Below are 17,556 nucleotides of genomic sequence, written 5' to 3'. Positions count from 1 at the left end.
GGGTCCTTCACACTGGCATCTTTGTTGGGGACACGAGAACTTCAGAGGCAGAAAATAACATTTTTGAATGGTTGGGTAAAGGTCTTGTTGTGTTTTAAACCTTAGCCAGACAGCTTGTTCACTCACTCCCAGTGAGTGGTGCTGGGCTGAGAGCAATCGAGCCCCCGCCCCCCCCCCTCCTTCCCCGCTCCTGGAGGAACAGGGAGGAGGCTGGTGCATGGTAGGGGATGTGATATACCCACTCAATGCCATGCTCTTTGGCCCAAATATCTATAAGGTTATTCCGGAAATGAGTCCCATTGTCTGACTCAATTCTCTCTGGGGTGCCATGTCGCCACAAAATCTGTTTCTCAAGACCCAGGATAGTGCTCTGGGCAGTGGCATGGGGCACAGCGTATGTTTCCAGCCACCCGGTGGTTGCTTCCACCATGGTAAGCACATGGTGCTTGCCTTGGTGGGTTGGTGGCAGTGTGATATAGTCAATCTGCCAGGCCTCTGCATATTTATACTTCAACCATCGTCCTCCATACCAAAGAGGCTTTAACCGCTTGGCTTGTTTAATTGCAGCACATGTTTCACACTCATGAATAACCTGGGCAATAGTGTCCATTGTTAAGTCCACCCCTCGATCACGGGCCCATGTATATGTTGCATCTCTCCCCTGATGGCCTGAAGTGTCATGGGCCCACCGAGCCAAAAATTATTCACCTTTATGTTGCCAATCTAAGTCCATCTGAGCCACTTCAATCTTAGCCGCTTTATCCACTTGTTGGTTGTTCTGGTGTTCCTCAGTGGCCCGACTCTTGGGTACATGGGCATCTACATGACGTACCTTCACCACCAGGTTCTGCACCTGGGCAGCAATATCTTCCCACAGTGCAGCAGCCCAGATGGGTTTACCTCTGCGTTGCCAGTTGCTCTGCTTCCATTGCTTCAACCACCCCCACAGGGCATTTGCCACCATCCATGAGTCAGTATAGAGGTAAAGTACTGGCCACTTTTCTCGTTCAGCAATGTCCAGGGCCAGCTGGATGGCTTTCACCTCAGCAAACTGACTTGATTCACCCTCTCCTTCAGCAGTTTCTGCAACTTGTCGTCCAGGACTCCATACAGCTGCCTTCCATCTCCGATGCTTTCCCACAATAAGGCAGGACCCATCAGTAAACAAGGCATACTGCTTTTCACTTTCTGACAGTTTATTATACGGTGGGGCCTCTTCAGCACGCACCACCTCCTCCTCTGGTGACATTCCAAAATCTCCCTCTGGCCAGTCCATGATGACTTCTAGAACGCCTGGACGACTGGGATTTCCTATTCGAGTTCGTTGTGTAATTAGTGCAGCCCATTTACTCCATGTAGCATCAGTTGCATGATGTGTAGAGGAGACCCTGCCTTTGAACATCCAGCCCAGCACGGGTAACCAGGGTGCCAGGAGGAGCTGTGCTTCAGGGCCAATCACTTTCGAACCCCTTCATAGGCTGCCAGTATCTCTTTCTCAGTTGGGGTATAGCTGGCCTCAGATCCTTTGTATCCCCGACTCCAAAAGCCAAGGGGTCGACCTCGAGTCTCCTCTGGAGCTTTCTGCCAGAGGCTCCAGGTAGGACCGTTCTCCCCAGCTGCAGTGTACAGTACATTTTTTACATCTGGCCTGCGCTGGGCTGCTCCAAGGGCTACTGCATGAACTATCTCACGTTTAATTTGCTCAAAGGCTTGTTGTTGCTCAGGGCCCCATTTAAAATCATTCTTCTTCCAGGTCACATGATAGAGAGGGCTTACAATCGAACTGTAATTTGGGATGGGCATTCTCCAGAACCCCACTGCACCCAAGAAAGCTTGCGTTTCTTTCTTATTAGTTGGTGGAGACATTGCTATTATCTTGTTGATCACATCTGTGGGGATCTGTCTACATCCAGTAAAAGCAAACTGTGGCCTGCACTCTGCTGCCAAAGGAATTGAGAAAAATGCATTGGCAATATCAATCGTGGCATACCACTTGGCTGCCTTTGACTCTAGTTCATACTGGAGTTCTAGCATGTCCGGTACGGCAGCACTCAATGGTGGTGTGACTTCATTCAGGCCACGACAGTCTACTGTTAGTCTCCATTCTCCATTAGACTTTCGCACTGGCCATATGGGGCTATTAAAGGGCAAGCGGGTCCTGCTGATCACTCCCTGACTCTCCAGTCTACGGATCAGCTGATGGATGGGAATCAGGGAGTCTTGGTTGGTGCAATATTGCCGCCGGTGCACTGTTGTGGTCACAATTGGCACTTGTTGTTCTTCAACTTTCAGCAATCCCACAGCAGAGGGATCTTCTGAGAGACCAGGCAAGGTGGACAGCTGCTCAATTTCCTCAGTCTCCAAAGCAGCAATACCAAAAGTCCATCGGTACCCTTTTGGGTCTTTGAAGTACCCTCTCTTGAAGTAGTCTATGCCGAGGATGCATGGAGCCTCTGGACCAGTCACAAAGGGTGCTTTTGCCATTCCCTCACAGTCAGGATGATTTCAGCCTCCAGCACAGTCAACTCGTGGGATCCTCCTGTCACTCCAGAAATATAGATGGGTTTCACCCTTGGCAGCTTGATGGTATCAGGGTACACTGTGCACCGGTATCTACTAGAGCCTTATACTTCTGTGAGAGTGATGTACCAGGCCATCCGATCCACACAGTCCAGTAAATCTGATTGTCCCTTACCTCCACCTGGCTGGAGGCAGGGCCCCTCTAATGGTCATCACAGCACTGGACACTTAAGTCGTGTTGAAAGGGATTATTCTTCGTTATCACAGGAGCTGGAGTAAAATCAGCTCTTCCATTCCATCTGGGAACCTGCTCACCAGAGACCGAAGCTGTAGCTCTCATGGGATGATCAGTCTTGGCCCATGCTCCCCTCTTCAGTTCACTCACCCGTTCCTCCAAAGCTGAAGTAGGTTTTCCATCCCACTTTGTCATGTCTTCTCCATGATCCCACAGGTAAAACCATAGGGTACCCCGTGGCGTATACCTTCTGTATCTCCTCTCTCGAACAATAGGACACCTTTTGTTAATAGCTGAGACGTGTGTTGGTACACGTGAGGAGCTGGATAAATCAGATAGATTGTCCTTCAATTGTTCGATGTCCTGGGACAGTTTTTCCACAGCTGAGATGATGGAAGGGGTGAGATTGTCTTCGAACTCTCAGAGTTTATGAACCATTTCATCCACTGTTAGTGGTACTATGTCATTCCAGGTTACTGTTGCCAATGAATGGGCATATGATGATGGTGTAAGTTTTCACCACATGGGTCATGTACATTCAACTTCATCTGGATCTATAGGTGCATCCCCGTTACTTGGCTTGATGTGATAGAGCATCTCTACGATGGCTGATTCCCTCAGAGACTGGATGCCTTTGTCTATAGTAGGCCACTTGGCCGAACGACTCGTAACATCGTCCTTGTACGGAAACCTTTCTTTCACAGCTGCCAAGAGCCGCCTCCAAAGGCTGAGGGACTTTTTCTCTCTTGCAATTGCTTTGTCAATTCCCCCTTCTCTAGCAAGTGATCCCAGCTGCTTGGATTCTGTACCTTCTAGCTCGTGACCATCAGCCCCATTGTCCCAGCATCGGAGTAACCAGGTGATGATGTGCTCCCCTGGTTGACGGGTAAAATCTTTTCACATATTCCGCAGCTCGGTTGAGGTCCGAGGTCAAGAAGTTACCTCTTCTTCTTCTTCATCATGTGATGATGACTCCTGATCAGATGCTGGACCAGGTGGTGAATTCATTGGTTCTTCATCTCGCTTCACCCTTCTTGCCTCTTTTTTGTTTGTTCTCTTGCGTACAGGGGCAACCAATATTGGTACGAATTGGTCCTCTGGTTTGGCTGCAGTGATTATCACTGTGGTTTGAGTAGCGACTGTACTTGTTGCTGGGGGTGGTGTAGCTGCTGTGCTTGGACCTGGGGTGACCGCACTGTCTGTTGCAGTCAAAGTTTGAGCAGCTACTGGACTTGCCACTGAGGTAGCTGCTCTGTTCATTGCAGCCAAAGTTTGAGTAGCGACTGTACTTGTCGCTGGGGGTGGTGAAGCTGCTGTGCCTGGAGCTGGAGTAGCTGTGCTGACTGTTGCTTTGCCCTCAGGTCCACCAAAATTCTTTTCCTTTTGAAGGTGCTGGATAGTGTTGAACAAGGCCCTGTAAGCATAGGCCAAGTCCCAGCACGTTGCCATGATTTGTCCATCTCTGGTATGGCCAGAATGACCACACACCTCATTTAAGTGTTTTACTAATTCTTCTGGATTTTGCAGTTGTTTGGTAGTGAAATTCCAAAGTACTGGAGGGGCCCACTGACCTAGGTACTTGCCCATACTATCCCACACACGCTGCCACTCATGACTATCCAGCCTCAGGGAAAATCTCTTGGTCCTCCTACATCATCGTTTGACCCCAGACAAGACCCAAACCTGACTCTGCTTAACTCTTGAAATCAGTCGTGGGCAAAACACACTCTGTATGCGTGCTAGCATGGTGATTCCCATCACTATCAGCAAACAAGTCTCAACAACATTAAAAGGCCGTTCAAAAACTTCAAAACTCTCAAATGTAAATGGTCTGGGTGGAAGACTGGGAGGGTAAAAGGATGTCTCCTTCACAGGTTGAGCACCTGAGAAGGAGAAAAAAGATGTGTAATTGCTAAGCACTTCTATTATATACCTCCCAAAGTATAAAGGTGGTGACCACACTGGGAACATAAGCCAGATCAGTCTCATGATCAATGATTCTATTGTATTACAAGTCATTACCATAAAGTACAATGAGACAAAAGCCTTAGCCCAAGCCCCACACTTGAAAAACACTAATACAGCAAATACCGGATGGAAGTAAGATATGATATAGTGAAACTGTGAGATCAAGAGGAACAACCTTGAGAGCCAATAAATCAGCATTGTGATGAGTGACTATTAAGCCAGTCAGATCTGTCGTTATCTCAACCCCTCGTGCCCCACTTTGAGTGCCAAAAAGAACTCTCGTGGTTTAAACCCTAGCCAGACAGCTTGTTCACTCACTCCCAGTGAGTGGTGCCAGGCTGAGAGCAATCGAGGTGTGTTGTCCCCCCACCCCCACCCCCCCACCCCCCCACCCCCCCCCGGGGCTCTCTCCTTCCCCGCTGCCAGAGGAACAGGGAGGAAGATTGAAAGAGTGCAATTCCCACAGGTTGAGACAAGAACAGTCCAGCAACCAATGTACAACACAAATCACCACCGCTACTATCAACTACAACAATGATAAGGGAAAATAACAAGGGAAGAGAATGCGATACCACCGGCCAAGAAAACGAGTCCCACCCGGAAGCCCGTGTCCTTCTGGGTAACTCCCAGTTACCCCCCACCCTGGGCATGACGTGCTGTGGTATGGAATACCTCCTTGACTAGCCTGGGTCAGGCGCCCTGTCTCTGCTTCCTCACAGCTTCCCCTCCTCCCTGGCAGAGCATGAGCCTCACAAAGTCCTTGGTCAGGGTAAACATCGCTTAGCAACAATCAAAAACATCGGTATCACCAGCACTGTTCCCAGGCTGGAAGTCAAAGCACAGCACTGCACCAGCTACCACAAAGGAGAAACATGACTGCTGCTGCTGAACCCAGGACAGGTCTCTATACCCTGGCCATTTAGACAGAATGGGAAAAGAAACACCAGTGGAAAATGTTAATTGTCTAGGATAAAAAGCCTCAAATGAGCAGCTTGCTTGTCACTTCTAATTTTTAAGACAGTATTTGTGTGGTCCGATAGTTTCAGTGTGTGATTGATCATAATGTTTATGCTAGTTTTTCACTTCAGGCCTGGGATAAGTGTGTACAGATCACAGGTTTACTGTGTACTGGATTAATGTTCTTAGCTATGTACTGAACAAATATGTGATTACATGATTTTACATTATAATGTTTATTTCTGTATATTTCGCACAAACTGAAGCAACACAACAGAAGAATCAAGGCTTCGCAAAGTCCAGAGTTACCTAAATGAGTAGCCTTGGAGAATGCTGGTAACTGATGCCCTTAAAATCAGTGAAATATATCTTAATTTCTGGTCTGAAGAATTTCAATACTCCTATTTTCAGAGTAACATTGGTACTGAGTGTTCACAGTTTATTCAGTTGATGTCAGTGAGCGATGTGAGTGCCCAGTATACTGTCTGGCACCACTGTAAACACAGTCCTCACAACAAATTGATGCTGTGAGGAGTTAATGATTTCTCTTCATGACCAGCGAACTGCACCCCACTGTCACTATAGCGATAATTCACACTCTCCTCACATGTTCAAAACTCGCCCAGCTGGGAGTCCCACCACCATAAGTGCCTATACAGTACAACTATTTTGTACATGTACTTACAGAATTTAAAGATTAAATTTATTAGATTAGGCTGAGGGAACAAAAGAAAAAAAAAAGGGAAGGAAGGACTTCAATCTACTGAAGAATTTACTTGTTCCATAACATCACAATGAATATAGTTCCTTTGGTGACTCTCTTCCATTATTTGTCTCCCTACCTCAAGTTAAAGGACTATCTGCAGGTTTTGCCTGTCTTTTGGTCTCATGAGACAGTATGTCTACTATGTCTACCTCCAGTGGGATTTCTAATTGCTGTGTGCACTGAAAAATATTTGCTTTACTATACTGTAGCATTTTATAGGTGTATCTGATATAATAAAGAAATAGATTGCCCAAAGAGCTATAAGACATTGCTTCAGTGAATTCTCAGGTGGGAAACCCCAGGAAGTATATTCTGTGCTGGTAACCATGTATAGAAAAGAGAACATCCTAAAAGGTATTTCCCAGAATTTGTGGGGTAAAGAAAGTCAACAAGAAAGTGTTTTACCATATCAAACTTTTTGAGAAGAATGAACATAAAGCTAACATAAATTCAACATGGTACCAAAATTCTTTTTCCTTAAAGAAGTTCCCAGTTAAGATTCTGTGTGATTTTTTTAATTCCTCCTTAGAGAGAAGGGAGACTTCAGATGTACCTTTCAAAAAAAAAAAAACAAACTCACAAATTTTAGTATAATAATAGAAATTAATAATAATTAATAATTAATAATAAAAGAAAAAGAAAAATAACATGGAAATGTTGGAACAAGTCCAGAGGAGGGCCACGAGGATGGTCAGGGGACTGGAGCACCTACCGTATGAAGATAGGCTGAGAAAGTTGGGGCTGTTCAGCCTGGAGAAGAGAAGGCTGCATGGAGACCTCATAGCAGCCTTCCAGTATCTGAAGGGGGCCTATAGGGATGCTGGAGAGGGACTCTTCATTAGGGATTGTAGTGATAGGACAAGGGGTAATGGGTTAAAACTTAAACAAGGGAAGTTTAGGTTGGATATAAGGAAGAAGTTCTTCACTGTAATGGTGGTGAGGCACTGGAATGGGCTGCCCAGGGAGGTTGTGAATGCTCCATCCCTGGTGGTGTTCAAGGCCAGGTTGGACAGAGCCTTGGGTGAGATGGTTTAGTGGGAGGTGTCCTTGCCCATGATAGGGGGGGTGGAACTAAATGTTCTTAAGGTCCTTTCCAACCCTAACTATTCTATGATTCTATGAAATTTACGGCAAGTTAATGATAATATAAATTTTGCTTGGAATAGTACAGTGAAAAATAAATTTAAAACAAATTAAAAATTGAAATTTAAAATTGTCTCAGCGGTATAGCTTGCTTTACATCAGAAAAACAGAAGCAGATTTAATTTCAGTTACAAACATGTGAACAATTTTCCCTACAAGTAAAGATCTCTTTAGGACACCTGTAATGCTAGTGAATAGCCTGTCAAGCAGTTCTCCTCCTTTGCCTTTTTGTGTGTTGATGGGAGTCTTTATGTCCTCTTTATATAGGTCAATCTTCCTCCTGGGTCAATGCTTCTCAGCTCAATAACTTCTGTTTTTCCAAATTATTATTAATTTCTGGAAATCTATTGGCTTGCTATACTGTAATCCCCAAACCAGTTTATTCCAGTAATCATTGGTTCTAAAATAAACCACTGACATCATCTTAAATGTCCAAGGTTTCAGGGAAAGTTAAAAAACAATGGCTCAGAAAAAGTTTTTGCTGCTGTTTGAATGTTACATTTGGCTGGCAGTAACTGCTTACATGTCTCCAGGAACTGGATTAATTTGTATAGGTGTTTTTTTTCTTTCTTTATTCAGTGCCTCCATGCTCTTATTTTTTTTCTACATGGACCCTCAAATAAAAATTATTTTAGGGCATAAATCTATATATGCTGCATAACATACACCAACGTCAATAACTGTTCACGTCATTATTTACTACGGAGGAGGTATTCAAAACATGATAACTGCAAATGAAAGCTGAGTGCTTAAACAACCTTTGGGCTTATAAAAATCACCCCCTGGATCTGCTTAAACCAAAATCTATTTTCTGTGGTAATCTGACTTTAAAATGGTTGTAAAAATTTGATGGAGTTAATGTAATGCCTAATGAAAGACATAAATTGTAGAAATCAGTCAGTTCATTACTTCATACGTGGACGTTTCGTTTTAATATATTCAAATCTGAAAGAAATTACTTTTTTTTCTATTTAAAAATAAAATTTATCAGTTAGGTTTAGCAGAACCTTTTTTTTTTCTACTGTTGTAGAGATGGAAAAGCTATGAAGCAAATGGCAAAACTTGGCAACATATATGAACCGCAAATACAGAAGCCTATCAGTACACCTAGATCAGTATACTGGGATTGTAAAAGCAGGTCTTTGTCCAGTTTATGGTTGGATGGCCTCCTAGAAATCTTAATTACTGTAGGCAGGAGCAACAGGCTAAATCAACTCTACAAAGTACTTCTGTACTTGCTGAGTTAATGGATGAAAGAAAAGGGCAGAATGTGCTGGAAACCGAGCTGTGAAAAATGATTGTGATTCAAGAACCGTGATAAGTACTCGCTAACCATGAGGAAACAGGTTGAAAAGGTGAAAGGTTAGAAAAGAAATCCTTCATTTTTTCACCAGTTTGCTTTCATCCTTAATCCTTGAAGCTTGAGCCTATTATCCAAAAAATCCTAACAAATTCATGCAAATTCTTCAAAGTCACAGAGGAAATCAGAAACACAGAGATCAACTGGATGATGAAAATAAAACATTTTGACCATAACCTATGCTCTATTCCTTGTAGCTATTCTACTGCCTATGTATCAAGGTGATTCTGATATATCTATTTGTGCAAGGTTTCTATTGTTTACTTACATTGTTTATTTTTCAGTTCTCATTTTCAGGAAGGAAACTGAAACAAGCTGTAATGCTTGTATAAAAAGTGACCTTGTTTTGTAAATATTTCAGGATATTTTTACTAAGAGACACAGCATCAACTCTATAGATTACAATAGTGAACGAGTAAACTCCTGTCAATAAGCTCAAAACAGCCATGATTCTACAGATGGTTGAAAGTAAAAAACCCAGAAGTTTGCAAAAGACTTTAGAGAACATTAAAGTGGGAGAGAAGGGAATGGTATGACTTGAAAGGAAGCATCATAAGGATCAATTGATCTGAACTTGTCTGAAGACTCAAAAGAAGCCATGTGAGTAGTATCTGTTTTCTGTATCCTAGAAAGGCTTTTATTCTTTGTGGGAGATGTGTTCAGGCTTTCTAGTTTTATTCATTTATTTATTTAATGATAATGGCCAGCAAGTCCTGATTTTAAGTGAAGGAGTTGATGGAAGTCTGATGTCTGTGTTCTAAATCATAAGCTTGTTTTGGTTTTAGTGGATTCATGCTCTTGAATTTTACTTATCAACAAGACTGCAGGATTAACTTGCAAGAAACCTTTCTAAAACAGGTCAGCAGTGAACAATATGATATCCAAGGTTGGCTGGAACACACATGACTAGCTGGTATTTCCTAAGTGCTATGGAATAAGTTGCTGGAAAAGTGTGGTGCAGAGTCCGAAGAATCTGGAATAAAAGATATGAAAAAAAGTATTAATGGTGATAAATTAGCACTAGTGTAAGCCCCCCTCCTCCTCCAAATCAGAAAAAAGCTTTAAGATATCTGTGAATGAGTAAATCTTATGCAGAATCCTGGCAAGTTTAAAAGCATATCCCATGTTACAAGCAGAATCTCTCTAACACTATTGTCCACTTTTCAGTTATTTAAAGGGAAGTGTGCCATTTTAGGGCCTTTTTTACTAAACAGTACTCTGTGAGAACATGACTTCTTGTGGGAAAACATGTTTGCCTGCCCTGATTCAGCAGACCCTGTCTGGACACCTGCTGCAGTTCCAGTTCAAGGGCAACTTCACTGGACGCATGAATCTCAAATTTTTCATCATACACATGAAGCAGTTGATTTCACAGTGGAGATGACATAGATCCAAAAAAAATTGTTTCTGTTTCTTACTCACATAGATACAAATTAATTGAGAAGGAAGGAAATCCTTTATTTTGATGTAACATTCAGGGAACAGCGTCACTAAAGAGTATTTGCATATTCCCCCAAGACATGTTCCAACATAGTAGTTTACCCGAGTGTTGTCAGTGTGATACATGCATAGTGATTTGGAAAATGCTTGTCAATTCCCTTACTTCAGAAGAGTCAACTGACACATCTGAAGCATGAGGAAACTTAAAACACCTGCTCAAAGATGGGGGAAAAAAATCAAACGGAAATTAATGCAACACTTTGTGTTGTATTTTCAACTCCTAGGAAAGTACATGTTATTCAGGAAAAAAAAAAAAAAAAAGAGAGAGAAGCAATTCCTCTGACCCAGAAAGAAAACGAGAGCATCTCGAGCTAAATAAATAGAAACATGGATGCAGGGTTGTTTTGTGGTTTGCTTGGGTTTTTTTTGGATGCTGAGACAACTGTGAAGGCAATGTGATTTTAAAAACCATAATGTAGTAGAAAATAATTTCGGTTCAGCTTTGGATGCAAATCTGACATAACCAAACCAAAAATATTTCAAAAAAGCTGTTTATAGAATCACAGAATCATAGAATAGTTAGGGTTGGAAAGGACCTTAAGACCATCCAGTTCCAACCCCCCTGCCATAGGCAGGGACACCTCACATAAACCATGCCACCCAAGACTTTGTCCAACCTGGCCTTGAACACTACCAGGAAATCCCACCGTTCGGAAATTGGTTTTTGTTTTGAAGTGCAAAAAGCTGGGTGTGAGGGGAAATTCAGATGTCAAAAATTTGAGTCACACAAACTGCTAATGAAAACAGAACTTTACACAACAAAAAGTGTAGAAAGTAGAAGTCATTCACTCCTGAAAAAATAAACAGCAACCATTTCCAAAGCTTAATAACCTGATATTTTGTGCCTGATCTGTGCCTCCTACACCTTTAAGCATTGAACATTTATTTAGCTCTGTTTAGAAAAATTCTAGGCAAAAGATAAATTTCAGCTTGAACATAAGCACCTGAATTTGTTTTACTTCAATAAAGACAACTCTGAACATTACAAAAGTAATGCTTCTGGTCGTTTTAGTAACAAGAGTCTGATTAAACTGATTTCAGTAAATAATTGGTAAATTCTGCTGTTTATTTTCATAAATATTTTGTGCTTTTACAAATCTTCCAAGTTTATTTTGAGGTTGAATTATGTAAACGTGTATGAAAACTTAGATATTAAAATTAGATATTTTTTCTTCACAAGATTTGCAGCTAGTTTTATAGATAGAAAACACCAAATGATGCAAGGAAATATAGAAACCAGTGAAAAATTATCACTAGCAATAAATGTCTGCATGAACAGCCGCAAATAAATGTCAATTTTTTATGTCAATTTTCATTAAAACTAAAGCTGAATGCTAGATATGATTGACAGCTTCTATTATCAGTTCTAAAAATTCACATAACTTTATTTGATAGTCATCAGTATAAAAGTAATGCAAATTATGTTATTACTTTCAACTTAAATGCTACTTGAGTTTTCAGAAATAAGGGATAGGCAACTGGCTGACACCCTGTGTGGACCCATGTGTTAGGGCCACACTCTTGCTCTGGTATAAATACATTACAAACCTGAATGAAGATATATTCAAAAGTGTGAAATTATTCTGTCTTCCAATTCATATTTGGAGAAATAGCAAGAGAAATAGGTTGAGTGATGAGCTGCTCATAGTCACATACAAAGGCCAAGACAACTTCTCTGGAAAAAAAAGCCCCAAACTGATGCAATGCTGTAATGGCAAGTACCAATTTCATTTTAATTACTGAGATTTCTTATGATGATTTTGTACTCTACTGTCAATGGTATAATCAAAACATACTGTAGAAGTATTTGAAGCTATTGTAAGTAATTCAAAACACCAGTGGAACAATCCTCCAGCATTTTCTGGCTCTTTCCAATCTACCCTGACCAAGAAACATGCTCTTTTCTGACCATATTATCCCTCAGATTTTGTTTTGTAATGAGGAGAAATGAATTGCAAAAACGTTGAGTAAGCCCCCATTCCATGAGGGAGAGTTTCATCCAGTTTAAAATAGGTTCCAGAGACCTTGAGGACCTTGTCAGACATCAGTATGACTGCTGGTGTGACTGACATGTAACCTCTTCAAAGAATACTTTTAAGTGACTTACTGAAAGGGTTATAGTTGATGTCACTGCAGAGCTGAACAGCAAAAAGCACCGTGGAGAACAGGAGAGCATGTTAGTCCCAAATGCCAACTTGGTTTCTAGTATTAATGAGCTACACTAAGGGAATAGCATCATCCCTTCATTTCTGTGCTTCATTAGAGGAAGTCTCAAAAGGCTAGAATAAGATACAAGAGCTTAAAGAGCTTGTGCCTTGGTTGTGCTTAAAACAAATGCAAAATTATGGTGGATCTCTGTTCTCCTTACAGTTTATTCATAATTAAATCTGACCTTAAGGCACAGTTGGAAGGAAGTAAAAGTTACCATTCACTAAATAGTTCTAAAAAAAAAACCCCTCTGGTAGAAATTTTTCCTCTTTTAAATTAATTTCTGACTTGCTTATGTTCCTTGTGGGCTGGTTAGAGAATTCGAGTTTACTAGAAAGCCAGTTCAGAGAACCCTTTCATTTCAAAGGAAACTTGTAAAATACTGATAAAAATTGCATTTTGATGCAGCCAAGATGATGGTTTGTATTAAATATATGTGTATATATATATAGTACCAACTAGGGGACATATTACTGAATAATGTGCTTCTCACAAGCCAAGAATGATCTTTTACTTTGTGTTTAATTCTCACTATTGAAAATAACTGAGAAAACTGAAAGCTATTCAAACATAATTCTAGAAGAAGGATGAGATCGGTCATTAAGTGCAAAATATTTTTCAGATATGCACTGATTCAGGAAGAGATGTAAAGGACATGAATTTTGCAGTTGATTTTAAAGTTCAATGAACTTTTCCATCCAATACCTGAAAAAACTGTGCCTGGTTTAAGCAGGGTCCATAAGAGAACCCACATTGGAGATCTACATTCCCTGTGCAGTTGATGAAGAGATGATGGTCTTTGTTGAGGATCTCCTGGCAGATGCCATACACAGGGATTTCAAGATTTAAGATCCCCAGTTCATCTGATAACATAAGTGGTTTTCTCCTAAGGATGAAGCTTTTCAAGGAAGAGCTCATTTATTTTGAAAGATCACCAAACACTTGCGATGCACACCTTTTCTGTAATATCCCACTGGTTCACATGCCATCTGGGAACAGCAAGTAGTATTCTCCAAGAAAACTCTTCCTTCCTGTATAGAAGTATAAAGACTATTAGGAATAATCTCTTGAAATTGCTCTTCAGAAGATGCTGATTCAACAAATGGAGGTGTTTTGAGAGAATTCATGTCATGAAAAATCATGACTGAAAATTACTGAAGCAGTTTCTTCTTAAAAAGATTGGAATAGTTTATATATAAGTTTATGATAAATATGGCAATCAAAAAGGCACCTGTTGTTTATCAAATCCAACATTAAATATCTGTTTTCCACATACCTTATGCATCATCGATGTGAAATGTTAATAATACAAAGCAAGCAAACATGTTTTAAGTCAAGGTTTAAATAAAACTTTCATCTGTGTGATACTGTATCAACTTTGCAGCTAATTTAGCAGTTTTCTATTCATCTGGAAATAGCATGGCTGTTTTCATTTTACAGTTATTTGAAGGAAAACTACCTACACTGCCTAGCTGCTATGTACAGTGTAGGCATTAAGCTTTTTATTGCTTTTTAAATCCAACTAAATTTAATAGCTAATTTAGCATTTGAAGTTTTGGGATTTCCAGAGAAATCTCTAATACTGTTCTCTGCTAAAAGCAACTCAAACACTAGGCTGAGATTTTTTGAGTATAATGATTTAAGTTGTGAATGCACAATGGGGAAGTTTCTCTATGGTTCCACACCTGCCTGCCATCCCCCCCCAACCCCCAAATCCCATTTCTCCTCCTGTTGCAATTCTGAAACCTCTAGAAATGATGAGATTTCTGGTGTTGGCTGACCGCTGGTGCTCTAACTCCCCAGATAGCTAACTCTTTCTAAGGGAAGTCTTAAATAGCAAATATAAAAAAAAAAAAACACAGTTGTGAGGCCTTGCTAGGTCTAGACTCCTATCAGTATATTCCCTCTGCAGCTTAAGGAGAGATAGGCACTAGGCCAGAGTCATCTCTCAGCTAAATTGGGCATTACATCTCACTTTTAATGCTTTCAGAGTTTCAACCTTTCACTCTAATTGAACTTTACAGTTCATTTAACAGTATAATTAAAATTAGATGCCAGTGTTTCTACCCATTCTTTAGCATTTTCCTCTACACTCTAACTGCTGCACCCTTTACACTTTTCCCATGATCTACTAATTTTTTTATAATTTTTCTTCTTCCACCTTATTCTTGCTTTTCCTTGCTGTGCAGCCACTCCACATTTTCTTTCATTCTGGATATAATGTATCCATAAACTTTCTCCTGCCTTCTTATGCTCCAATTCAGTGACAATATGCTCCTAACCTCTTTATCTCAGTTGCAACATCCAGAGTTGCACCTTCATAACCACCCACCCCTCCCAGTTCTTCATTCCTTTCCCATAATTTAAAACTCCTGTTCCACCTGTTTCATAATCTTTCATTGTCTTTTTCTATTTCTTCTTTCTATTTACTTGCTTTTCTGTAATCTTATCCTGTCCTAGGCTTCACCTCAATCATTTGGAGCTGGTAGAACCATCGGTGTGGTCCATCACACCCAGCCTCTCCTAAACTTTTTTTTTGTTAATATATAGTCTCACCCCTTTCCTTCTGTAGTTTTGACTTTTCCTCACTGCACAGACCTATTCTCTCTGGTTTCAAATATCTTGTGAGCACATAACTCTGCATTTGTTGTCTCCCTTTCCTTAGCACTGAACCTGAGCTGGATGTAGACAAGCTCTTTGCTTCACTGTGGTCCCTCTCACCTGGGAGGTTGATTTTTCTCTGTTTTCTCTCTGTGTCCTTTTCTCCCTTACTCATCACACTCCCAGAGCTGCTTACTTTGCCATACTCCCGCTCTACTCTGAGCTCTCTGGGAGTTCTGTAATGTTTTTCTCTCTGTTTTCTCACAGTATGTTGGCAAGAATCAAACCATTCACTGTCTTGTCTTTCTTCCCTCAACAAGTTTACTGTGCTGTGACAGCAGGTAAAGGTAGTGCAAAGCCAGCAGCATATGGAACATTAAGAAGGGTAGAAAACAAGATAGTGTCTACTTTGCTTTATTGACATCCCTTTAAGAGTTTAGGAATTCAGAAATAACATGAAAAGACTATACTCACAGTGCTGTGCTGAAGTGACTTTAGTTTTGAGGTGCTCTCTTTAGCAAGAAATTGATATCAGAGACAAGCAAATTGTTAAGCACAGTTTTGTAACAAAGACCTAAAATATTTACTGTATTAAAGGATTCAATCCTTAATATCTAAATCTTTTTTCAGCTCCTGCTTCATGTTGCTATTTCTAAAGCAAATAATTTCCAGCAATAGAAAGGACAGTTTACCTGGTTCAAATGAAAAATATAATTTTAGCATTAAAATAATTCAGAATGATGGACATGACAGGGTTGTGCTAAGCAACCTCAGCCACAGTAGAAAGAGATCCTGCTATATTATGGTGTCAGCTGTCACTAGGCAGAAGGGACATTGATCTGTTAGCAAAAGCCAAGCTCAGAAAGGATTAAAGGTCCCAGCCCTCCGAATTTACCCTGCAGATGTCTCAAGGAGCCTTGGTTTATGTAGCACCAACTACTAGTCCTTGAGGAGCAAGAGTAAAGTCTTGGCTGCATGTTATGAGTTTGTATTTAGTCAATAAACCGGTTAATGGTGATTTCTCCAGACAGCCCAAGAATATATCTTAGCTCAATTCTAGATGAACTACTTCCCAGGTAATCTAGCTTCCACAGCCAGTTGATATTTACTCTTGGCAAACACTGTTAAATAATGCCCAAAAGGAAGAGTTAACTGCAACAGCATACTGCCAATATTTTATCAGGCTGTTATCGCTAAAGTGTCCCTCCTTACCTGAGCTGCTAGATGTTTGCCTACCCATGTAAATATAAGGGCTTATTCCTTCTGAAGATCTAATAAACATAAGTTGGCAAGACAACTTGCATTGATTGCATTCTGCTGAGACATATATTTTCTTCTGATAAATTTAGTTGTACCACATTGTTCATTAAGCAGAATTTGAATAAAGCAGAAGCAGCAAGTAGGCATAGAGGGAAATGCAATGATTTAATGATCTCAGAAAGGCTCTTAAAATATTAGGTAACATCTCTTATTCTCAGAATCCGGTATCAAAGCTACACTGGAAATGCTTCTTTTCAGTGATTCATGGCTTTGCACCTCTCCTGTTTCAAAATAGAAAGGGAGTCAGCTCTGCTATTTTTGACTAAATAGGAGGTAAGAACAGAAAAATGTGGTAGAAAATAATGTGGTTTCTGTGCACAGCTCATTCATAAACTGCTATGGGAAAAATCCAAGACACTGGTTCCACATTACTCAGAAAGATTCAACATGTTTTGCAACTCTTGATTATGAAAGCACTCCAGCGGGCAAAGGGTATTTCCTTGTGAGTGTCATAAGAGGATAAGCATCTGTTTTCTCAACTTGATTCCACCCACGAACTACTGACAGAAGAAAGAATATGAAAGTTAGAGTTATTTTTAATTAGGTTCATCAAACAGATGCCTTCATTTAAAAAAATCAAAGAAAAAGCAAAGAATACCTACAAGGAAAAAAAAATAAATATATATATATATAAAGAAGAAAAGGAAGAGAAGGGAAGAGAAAAAAAAAAGGAAAAGGAAGGAAAGGAAAGGATGGAAAAGAAAAGAAAAGGAAGGAAAAGAAAAGGAAGGAAAGGGAAAGGGAAGGAAAGGGAAGGAGAAAGGGAAGGAAAGGAAAGGAAAGGAAAGGGAAAAGAAAAAAGAAAATAAAAGAAAAAGAAAAGAAAAAAAGAAAAAAAAAAAGAAAAAGAAAAGAAAGAAAAGAAAAGAAAAGAAAAGAAAAGAAAAGAAAAGAAAAGAAAAGAAAAGAAAAGAAAAGAAAAGAAAAGGAAAAGAAAAGAAAAGAAAGAAAAGAAAAGAAAAGAAAAGAAAAGAAAAG

At 40.4% G+C, this 17,556-nt stretch overlaps 1 protein-coding gene across 1 annotated transcript in view; it reads right to left on the bottom strand.

The window, feature by feature from the left end:
* Positions 1-214: 214 nt before the first annotated feature.
* The window catches only part of LOC134167506 (ribonuclease HI-like), a 403,706-nt gene continuing 386,364 nt past the window's right edge, over positions 215-17,556 (bottom strand). The window contains exon 2 of the mRNA XM_062626282.1: positions 215-1,234. Within this exon, the coding sequence (XP_062482266.1) occupies positions 701-1,234 (534 nt within the window). The 3' untranslated portion in view covers positions 215-700. The remainder of the gene's footprint in view (positions 1,235-17,556) is intronic.

The sequence above is a fragment of the Pezoporus occidentalis genome, unplaced genomic scaffold (genome assembly GCF_034315485.1).
Source record: "Pezoporus occidentalis ecotype Australia unplaced genomic scaffold, CSIRO_AGI_Poc_V1 ctg29, whole genome shotgun sequence".
NCBI lineage: Eukaryota > Metazoa > Chordata > Aves > Psittaciformes > Psittacidae > Pezoporus > Pezoporus occidentalis.
The sequence above is the reverse complement of the archived record's forward strand: the minus strand, read 5'-3'. Positions and strand labels throughout refer to the sequence as shown.